Source organism: Nerophis lumbriciformis, linkage group LG34, assembly GCF_033978685.3.
Source record: "Nerophis lumbriciformis linkage group LG34, RoL_Nlum_v2.1, whole genome shotgun sequence".
Lineage (NCBI taxonomy): Eukaryota > Metazoa > Chordata > Actinopteri > Syngnathiformes > Syngnathidae > Nerophis > Nerophis lumbriciformis.
Window position 1 is genome coordinate 7,707,826 of NC_084581.2, and position 10,641 is coordinate 7,718,466.

Here is a 10,641-nt window from a genome sequence, read left to right on the forward strand (position 1 = left end):
CAACAAACTGGTCCTTTTGTCCGCTGATTTGTCTCTACGTTTTTTTTATTCATTACAACTGCAAAATAAATAGGGGCATAACGATTTGTTTTAATGATTCGAATCAGAATTTGTGGTTGCCGATATGATATGAAACAATATGATGTTGATCGGAAACAATTCAGTGAGTTGAAATCGATTCGGTAACTTTTTAGCCAAAAAATCAACCAGTGTGACTGTAAAATAAATACTGAACACTAGACACTACAGGTGAAGTTTCATATATTCATGTTATTTCTTGTCAGAGTATTAACGTAGATTACAGTGGTTAAAATCACCCAAAACATTCACTCCAGTATCCAAATATGTATTTTAATACCCATCATGATCGTGTGATTTATTTTCTTCAGTGCAGCCTCCTCCTTAGATGAGGATGTACACAACACTCACAATAATACATTGCAGTTCTCTGGGAGGATAAAATGGCCTTAACTTTAAAGTCAGATATGAATTCATCTTACTGTCTGTGAACCATGCTTGTTTAACGAGGGCAGCCGTACGTCCTTTGCGAGTCTTGCCGCTGAAGTTGAAGGTCATCCATCATATTTTCTAGATACTAAACATTTGCCAGTAGCTTAACCGGAAAAGTTGGCCTTCCTTTGGTAACCACGGTCAGCTCCTCCCTGTCAGCCGCGCTTTGCTTTTGCCGCTTGTTGCCGTCTGTTGCCCCTGTTTGCAGCAGTCTGAGCGTCTAGCATAGCATGCTAGCTCAGAGAAGGACTCCAGCGTAGCTGGGTCAGACAGTTTGAAATTGCTGTGCTCTCTCAGCTTTACTAAGGTCGTCCAATCATAAAACACGTATTCAGAGTATGTCCTTCGAGCTCTGCACAAGACGGTAAGAAATAAATGTAAAAGTTGACTCAGACTCCTCCGCGATGTCGGCCCCTGGAGAGCGCCATCTTCGATCTTTTTGCTAATGTTTACGGTCTTTAATTATTAAAAAAGTGCTAAAAACATCTTTGTATAAAGTCTACTGTTCTTAAAGCCATCGTTTCCTTTTCTAGTATCTATAAAATCAATTAATTACCTTTTACATGAATGTTAGATATCTTCTGGAAAGCCAACTAACCGAGCACAGATTGATTTTCTTCAATTTTAGGAATATAAATCGATGTATTGATCAATCGTTCCACCCCTAAAAGTAATTCAACAGGGGGCCATAGAAAGTTGTGTGTCAGCACTTTGATAAAGAAGGCGAAAAACGCCATTGAATTCAAGAACGAACTCGTAGCAAAATATAAAGGTATCTCTCCCCTTCCTTCCTCTCTCTGCACTCTTCACCATCTTTGCCACCAATAGTCCTAAATAAAAAGTTAAAGTGAGATTAAATCTTTCATTTATACATTAAAGACGTCTTTTACATGTATTTCACATTTATTTTGGCATGTAAAGCTGTAATTATTTTCCGTTAATAATTTATTTATATTTTTTTGGGGTGCACGATAAATATATGAGGAATTAAGGCAGAACGATAAATACTATAACATAAAAAAATAGCTCTGATAACCGATTTAAAATAAAAAACATTAAAAGCTCACTATAAACAAACGTGGCGCCATTAATGTGGTACTACTTCACTGTTTCAGAGAAAGGCTTTTCACATACTATTTGCACCTAACGTTGTGCAAACATCCCACGCGCAGGGAAATAACATTACGCTTCAACACATCAAATCTTATATGAAACGCCAACACCACTAAAACAGTGTTTTGAAAGCCACAAAGACGCCTGCCTGCTTCTATAGAAGCTGCCTTTAAACCAGCCGCAAAGAAAGATGGGGTTTGTTTATTGCCGCAGCATTTTAAAAGTGCAAAAAGTTTGCGAGAGATGACCCAAGGACTAAAGCGATCTGTGATTTGATCATGGAAATGATGGCAATGAACAACCAGCCCTTTACCATCGTTGAAGATACTGGATCTTGTCAGGACATACTGTATCTACAGGTACACTTTGTCAAATCCACCTTTTGTTTGACCCTTTCTTACATCTAGGTGTGCACAAACTACACTTTAATACACATTTTTAAAATGTATGTATATCCATCCATCCATTTGTATACTATGCAAACATTATCAGTATTGGTCATGAAGAGCAGGAAGTTATCTTAATCGTTATCAACTTGAAAAACAATATTGTGCATCCCTAATATTTTTGGGTGTCTGGTATGGATTAATTGGGTTTATGTCATTTCTTATGGGAAAAATTGCTTTGGATTTTGTACAATCTACCTGAGGTACCCTTTATTATTATACAGTATTACTTCTAATATTAAACACTTGTATGTCACTCTCTGCAGGCGGAAGGGGAGAGCAGTGCGCTACGGGACGGTTCGTTGGTGGATCTGTGCGGTGCCACACTGCTGTGGCGCACGGGCGAGGGCCTGATGCGCGCTCCCACCTTACGCCACCTGGAGGCGCTTCGCCAGGAGTTGAATGCCTCTCGGCCCCAGTGTCCTGTCGGCCTCAGCACACTGGCCTTCCCCAGCCTGCCCCGCAGCCACAGGTACAGATTCTAAAGTGCATTTTTTATCAGAGTATATTTTTTCAAGGGACAGTATTATGGAATATACTTTAGATTAGTCAGTGTGCAGCTTGTATAGCACTGTAGATACACTGTCAACACACAGCTATTATTGTGTATACTGTCAACACACAGCTATTATTGTGTAAATGTCTGGCAACACAAGTGAGTCCACATCACATTCAAAATGTCCAAATAGTGTATTAGTGTGGATATTTAGTGTGATCATTGTTATCTAGCACTAATCCACTTAGACATGGAATGATTCGGATTCTGAATAGAACAGCTGAAAAGATGAGTATACGTAGAATAAGATATGTGTTTCCTTGAAGGAAGCTTCTCTCTCAAACTACAAATATGGCCGCAAGGGCGGGGTTAAAGGAGAGGTTCATTTGCATCTTAACAACTCTGGATGCAAAACAGCTTGTTTTCAGAGGCATTTCAGAGGATGTCTTTACAGCTAAATCTATGCAAAATGTTGACCAAAGAACCATCATACAGTAAGTAGCATGTTATGTATGCCAAAACTAAGTGTTTTAAAAATAGAAAAAAATCATAATAGGTCCCCTTTAAGAAAAGTCTTACAGTGTTCAGTACACAATACTTTGTTTACTGGAAAATGCAGTTTTTGCTGAAAAGCCAAATTAAGAGACATTTTTGATAGTAAAAAAAAAAGTTGTTCTCCTTTAGATACAAACAATTGGCCGGAGATTTACCGAAACCCTGGTACAAAAACCTTGGTTACCTATACCATTGCACCTCTAGTTTTATGCTCGCTATAATGCTGTAAACCTGCCTGGTGGCCCAGTTTCTGTCTCTCAATGTCTTTCAAATATCAGATTTAATTTTGTCCCTCAAGAATCAAAGCTCCTCAGTGCTGGCAGCACTTGTGCACTCCACCATCACCATGCTTGCCAATAGGCTAGACTCAATTATCTTGCTACTCATTTGTGTTGCCATCTTATTTACACAATACTATGTTGACGGTACATCTATACTGCTGTATAAACTGTACTCTACTTTAAAGTGTATTAAAATTTACTTTTTATAATTTTGCTAGAATATGGGTGTACTTTTTGAAGATACTCTTTGTATTTTCACAAACTGGGAAGATCTAGACTCTTCTCTCGTTATTGTATTTGAGGTTCTTCCTCAACTGTGACCCTAATCCGATTTTTTGAAGTACCGGTATTTACAAGATCCAAATTTAACCAATTTATGCCGTGGAAGGGTCCAGTAAGGTCCCAAAAGAACCAAAGAGGTCCCAAGAATAAATCCGGTTGCACAAAAGGTCTGAAATGACCCCAAAAGGGCCCCTGGCCCTGCCCATGCCCGAGGACTCTTGGGGTACATTTTGGAATTTGGACTTTCTGGAGCACCGGGGTATAGGCGTCTGTTTAGGAACTTGGGACTGTATAAGTTTCCTTGGGACCCTAAAGGGTACCTTGGGACCTGTTAGTCCTTTCCTGAGTCCATGGACTTTTTCCAGTAAAGGTAGATATGCCCCAATAACTTTAGGGCAACTTCTGGTTAAAAAAAAAAAGTTTACCCAAGTGCCCCAACCTCTCTCAGAAAGTTCCCCCACCTCTTCATTCCAGTTGAATTAAAGAAATCAAAACCGTTTTCATTTTAGCCTCGAAGAACGTCAGCCATGGGTCTACCTCACCTGCGGCCACGTCCACGGACGCCATGACTGGGGTCAAAGATCTGAGGGCGAGGAGGAGCCAGGCGAGGGCGATGGCTCCACCGTGCGTCGAGAGTGCCCGCTGTGCCGGAGTGTGGGCCCCTACGTGCCACTGTGGCTGGGTTGCGAGCCGGCTGTGTACGTAGACGCCGGCGCCCCCACTTATGCTTTTGTGCCGTGCGGCCACGTCTGCTCGGAGAGGACAACCAGGTACTGGGCGGACACCCCGCTGCCTCACGGGACGCACGCCTTCAGGCCCGTGTGTCCCTTTTGCTCCTCTGCCCTCAGCTCGCCAGGATGGACACGGCTCATCTTCCAGGGCCCCATCGACTAACAAAACCAACACAAAGAAGATTTGACGGATCCTTTCCTTGCGTATTGACAAACACAGTTTTGTAGCGTATGCAACTCCTGCCTTTATTTCTCCTTTGGGCTTGTTGATGGATTGAGGATCTGAAGACGAGGTGACGAAATGAAATGTGACAGAGATATCAATAAGGCCATTGATTTTCTCTGAACTTCATGTTAGTCTGATGTCCATTCTATTAAATCAGCCTATTCACAAAGTACATATCCATATCCCCCGCATATTTGCGATTCAGCGTTCACGCCCCAGCAAGTTCACTGATTTTTCTTCCCAAAAATTTTATAAATATATCTCCAAAAATAGGTCGGGTTTTTTTTGGGCCAAAAATCATTTCATTCATCCAAAGTTTGTAACAGATTATACGCAATAGTAAAGCATAATAATACAACATGCATTTACAGTCATCCCTCGTTTATCGCGGCTAATTGGTTCCAGGCCTGACCATGGTAATCAAATTTCCACAAAGTAGGATTATCATTAATAAATCTAATATTTTCTTAGTTATAGCATATAAAACTGTTTACGACTTCTTAAAAAACATTTTTTAAACATTATTAGAGCCCTTAAAACATGATATACCATTCATATAGTCACCTTAACTCTCGTTTTACCCAATATAGTAGCCTTGAGTGTGTTCTACTGTAGCTTAAAGTACTCACTCACTGGATCCTCGAAGCGTCATTGCTGTAGCCGCCGCCTGACCACTACAACACGACTGTCGCGTGGAAATATCAAATCCTACGTAATTCCTCTAAGTTAGAACTGGGTTACCATGTGCTGAAACCAAGGACGTAAATTGTTCTGTGAAAACTTGGTCAACTTGACAGTTGCAGCTACGACCATTAGCCCTATTGTTAGCATTTTGTGTTGTTATCATTTCGTGTCCTGCGTTGTGTTGTCATTCCACATCGCTCACATCAAGGGCTTACCAATGTCATGTGGAACTGATGATATCAAAGATGAAGTGCATCAACAGAGTTCAACTACCGGTACACTTAGCATTGCCCGGACAGCTGCTGATAGCAGTCTTGTGAACATTAAGTGGCACGTCGATATTGGTATGTCTTGTCTTTTAAAACAGCTCACGCTATAGTCTCACCAATGTGAAACAGTGTGATTGATGAGGCAGGTGTTTAAGATAAAGTTAATCAAAATGTTGTTCTGCCAAAATTTGCTCAACTTGATTGTCACGGTAAAGATAGCGCCAAGATTAGCTGCCATGTTGTTAGCATTGTTCACCCTTAACCCGGAAATGAAAGTCCCTCTTGGTGAATATCTTTATCAATTGCCACAACATAATAACAGAAAATAACACAAACACTGTAATACATATTAGACTTAATTTAACACTTATTTTAGGCCAAAAATATGTAGAATATGCTATTTTTATCATTTTTTAAAAATCTGCGATGTAATAAATTCGCAATATTTTAAGCGCGATGTGGCGAGGGACGACTGTACGATGAAACAATGTGACGTCAGTGCAAGATGTCAAAAACATCACCTTCGACCGTTAGTTTTGTTCTTCTTCCGTTCCAAAACTTGCATTGAGGTGAACTCAAGTTCTCAAGTAGGCAGTGTGGATTATGTAGACGCAGCTGTGGAGAAAGGCCCTCTACAACAACTAGCAGGGACAACCCAGCGGCCTGCAGAGCAGTGGAGCCATGTACCAACGCCAGCTGCTTTAGAGGGAGATGTACAGCAGGCGGTGGTTGTTGCGCGAGTCTGGCGCCCAGGCGAAAGGCTAGATCGTTACTCCGATTCCATCTGTTCTATCAAACATCTTTCGTTATCATTAATAATTACCTATCCACTTCATCATTTAAAATTGTTTAGGCATATTTAGGGTTCAAACTTGGATTGCTTGAATTTAGCTTGTTAACTTCTTTTAAGGCAAGAAAACAACAGCAGTTAAATGAAAACGAGAAGGCTTATTGAAGCTGGATATGATCTAATAATTACAACACTCGCTTTTATTGCAAATATTGATCTGAATTAGAGGGTCAATGTCAAGCTTGCAGGAAGGTTTAGAGGGGGAAGTGTAAGCAAGGAATAGCGTAGGGTGGCTCACAGAGTATCATACATAATTATCCGGGTCAAAAATATGAGTTTTTTGTGGTCATCTCAATTCCTCGTGTTAATTTGATAATTGCGAATGTTCTCTGAACATAACCACACAAATTGCAGCGATCTATTGTACAGTAGGACCTCACCTGTGCAGAAAGCAGATCCCAGATCCCAACCCCATCATCAAGCCAAAGGAGTATAAATAAGGGTTTTGGAAACTAGGTAAGATCCACTTCACACAACTCCCCGAAATAACAGCAATAACAGCACTCACTGGTTTGTATAAGCTAAGAACTTACGCTCGCTTTTATGGCCAGCGGAGATCGCCTCAAACACAGTTCTGGCGTTTTGGAGGTCAACCAGAAGTGTGTTCTGTTGTCGACAACCTTTTGATGGAACCAAAGTGTTAAAAGCCTATTTACTGGTAGTAAACGTAACACTAGACGGCCAATAAAACTGCTAACACTAAATATTTCAAAATGGTTCTCAATGTTTTTTAAAACGGTTATATATGAAACCGGAGGACAAATGAATTAAGTGTTCAGTGTTGGCACGTGTGAAATTAACCAATTAAAAAATACTATTTTATTATTAATTTTAGATGCCGGAAAACTTGAGGAATTAAAGAAAATAATCAAGTTATCTTTTGTGTAGGCGTAGCAAACAGCATCACTAGCATATTCTTCTTCACTCAACAAACTGGTTGAAAGGGAATCAACAGTGCCTCTGCTGGTAGCACCCGAGCAGTACCCTCCAGTTTGATCCTGTTGCCTCCAGAGGTAATTAATCAGCAATAAATTATTTGAAATTGACAGAATTCTTGTAATAAATAATTAATACAATCAATACATATTCTCGCATAAACCTCATTAGTAGGCAGCATTAACGCGTTAACACACTTCTGGTTGCTCCTTTAATATGCTAATAGGTTTCTTAAGGTGTGTCAGCGTGTTGGTGGCGTGTCCAAAGGTTAGATCTTGCGTAACCTCAAAAAATAACCTCATTTTTTTCCCTTCTTGTTTGAACGTGTACGTACGTGTCGAAGAAAAACATATTTTGTTAGGAAATGTGGAGTGAGGGTGTTCAGTATTTAAAAGATATATGACTATTTTTCTAACTGATTTAGTTGTTTAACTCAGTGAAAGTTGTCCAGTATGTTCTGGGGATGTCAGGAGAGCCCGCAAGTGTATAACAGAATTGTTGCCAACACTATGTTCGCCACACACAAACACACTCACACACCAAAACACAACACAACACATTGAGTATGTGTACACAGTGCTACCGTAGAACAATGAATGTAGCCAACCACGCGGGCTGTGTCCTAGCCTCTCCCTGGTGCTCATATTGAATGGTCTTTATATTGTGATACTATTTTTGTAACTGAATATTGCGATGTAGCCCCGGTGACGACCTAGCTTGAATATAATAACGTGGTATGGAAGATGTAGAGTGGATATGCTACACGCTCACTCGCTTGCATGTACACGCACGCACACACACACACACACACACACACACACACACACACACACACACACACTCTCTCTCAAATGCATTCCAACCTTCTTAATTCAGAGTGTTTGATGATGTCTTCCGAGTCTTTGGCTGTTCAACATGCAACATTTTATGGAAAAAAGAGAAAAATCCTAATACTTGACAGACCCACGTTGTACTGTAATGCTAATATTTGCCACCAAATGCTGCAGATAAGAAAAAAAAATCCTGCCAATATTCTCATTCTTTCAGGTCATTGTATTTTCAAGGACACTTCCGGTTGTCTTAGAAGTTGTTTGGCCTCTGATCCGAGCAGACTTCATCAGTCAAAGACGAGAACGGACAGCTCTTGTCTGAGGGGATGGTGTAGAACCCAAGTATTTATTCTCTAAGGTGGTTGCATGCCCCAACAAGAATGGTTTCATTATTTTGTCATGCAAAACAACAGTAAGAGAAAATAGAGTGGCCTCTACCAGCCAACCACTGGTGGACTCGAAAGCTAAACGTGGCTGTGCTGTGTTCTTTGTGAGAGGCTAAGATATTGAATCTTTCTTCTAACAACTGTTGTTTTGCATTCCACAATAGTGAAACCGTCCTATTTGGAATGTGCCACTACTTCAGAGGATCAATGCTCGGTCTTACAACAACCCCTCAGATTGGTTATGTTCTGTTGTCTGAGCAGGGACTGAATTGAAGCCTACTCTGATGAAAGACAATACATCTTCTAAAACAACTTAAACAGTTGTGTTGGCGATCGATTCAATGCCCTGAGAATAGGAGAAAATCAGCCTACGTCAGCATATTTTATTGTAATTTTTTGTATGCATTCCTCATTAGTAATATTTAGTTACAGTTCCATTACCACTTTTTCCATTGCTTTTTACAACAATTTAATGTCTGCAAACTCCCTTGTGGTTTTGGTGGTTCTTGTAGCTAAGGATGGGTTCATTTCTACAAAACATCAAGAGCATTTATCTTGTGGTTATAAGGTTAGCAGGGGAAAGTGTCGTCTTGTACGGGAATAAAGGATGAAACTTTAGGCAACCTGCCAAAAACATGACTATTACATGTTGGCATGTGGATGGAAGAACTGTTGGAGCACCTCTTTTTAGTTTTGTTTTTGCCTTCTTATTTCATAGTTGACCATATACATGTTCAACTCTATAGTTTTTTAATGATTTTTAGCCACTATTAGATCCATATCCAGTATTATTTCCTTTAAAATTTTTGGTTTGCTATGACTTTTTAACAATTATTTTCCAATCTTAAACCTCAACTTCTTCTTATATACAGTATGAGCTCTGTAGGTGAGTGAGTAGCCGACACGTATTATACACCACCTCGCACGGTCAATTATGCATTTGATAACAAAGCGTTATTTGTACAGCTGTTTTATATTATTTTACCATGATAATCCTCTGTAACCTGAACGGTGCACAGACAATCGCTATACACATGTCAATAAAGCTGTGATAAAGTGCCCATCGGCTCTATTTTGTTTGTGATTTTTGTGTTGAGATTTTGGTCTTTTTCAAGTTAAAGTAAATGTATTCTTCTAAAATGAGATGATGCCGTGTTTGCAGCCTACCAAGAGAGGGCAAGCTTTCACCAGAGGCTGGGAGGTTGCTGCAAGTTACATCACCTCTTTGTAAACATTTTCTAAAATAGAAAAGAGTCATGTTGGCAGTCTGTAAATGCCTCAACACACAAATGCGATAAGAAGCCATACAATATTAAACGTTTGGCTTAAAAATAGGCTATAGACTCAAGTCAGAAAGACTCGTAGAGGGTGGTTGATATTCACAAGTTTATGGACCAAAACAACCAGTAAGAATGCTGTTTTCTTCTAAAGATTTGTAAAGCCCATTCCTGGAGTAACCACGACATGTGATGCAGTCTTTTTTTTTAAGCATACTGTAAATACTATTTTGATAACTAGTTTAGTACAACCCATAGTTGTTTGTTTGGAATTGATGTACATTATAGTTTATAAAACTCCTAAATTTGATTTAATAGTAAAAACTTGTATTGTTCCCTAATTAAAATAGGCTGCTTTAAAAACAATTGTGTAGTTATACATGGATTTATTCCTAAATAATATATACATATTTGAATAATTCATCCTTTTTTAACATTTAAGGTAACTTTAATATTTAAAAACTTTTGAACAGCAGATCAGAAATGTATGTACACCATTCACTTCATTATGATTGGGAGTACAATATTGTGTATGGTCATGAGCAGTGATTCAGAGTTTAGGCTGTTGAAAGAAGTGCCATTGACCTGCTTGTTATACCCAGCCCAAGAGAGAAGCGTTGCATACGCAAACTATTTATTTATTAGTATTTTTTTTATTTTTTAATGGGGCTATTTTTGTATACGTGTCCGAAATACTTTTTTATTCGTTTCAAATTAAAAAGAAGTTTTGGTGGAGGTGGGTTGCGATCACATGACCTAGAGACACATC

The 10,641-nt window shown here is 39.5% G+C and overlaps 1 protein-coding gene across 2 annotated transcripts in view; it reads left to right on the forward strand.

The window, feature by feature from the left end:
• Positions 1-9,667, forward strand: part of LOC133576602 (E3 ubiquitin-protein ligase pellino homolog 2) — a 30,796-nt gene extending 21,129 nt beyond the window's left edge. For both annotated transcript variants that reach the window (XM_061929955.1, XM_061929956.1), the window contains 2 exons: positions 2,336-2,541; positions 4,193-9,667. In XM_061929955.1, coding sequence (XP_061785939.1) covers positions 2,336-2,541; positions 4,193-4,577 — 591 coding nt within the window. In that variant the 3' untranslated portion in view covers positions 4,578-9,667. The remainder of the gene's footprint in view (positions 1-2,335; positions 2,542-4,192) is intronic.
• The last annotated feature ends 974 nt before the right edge of the window (positions 9,668-10,641 follow it).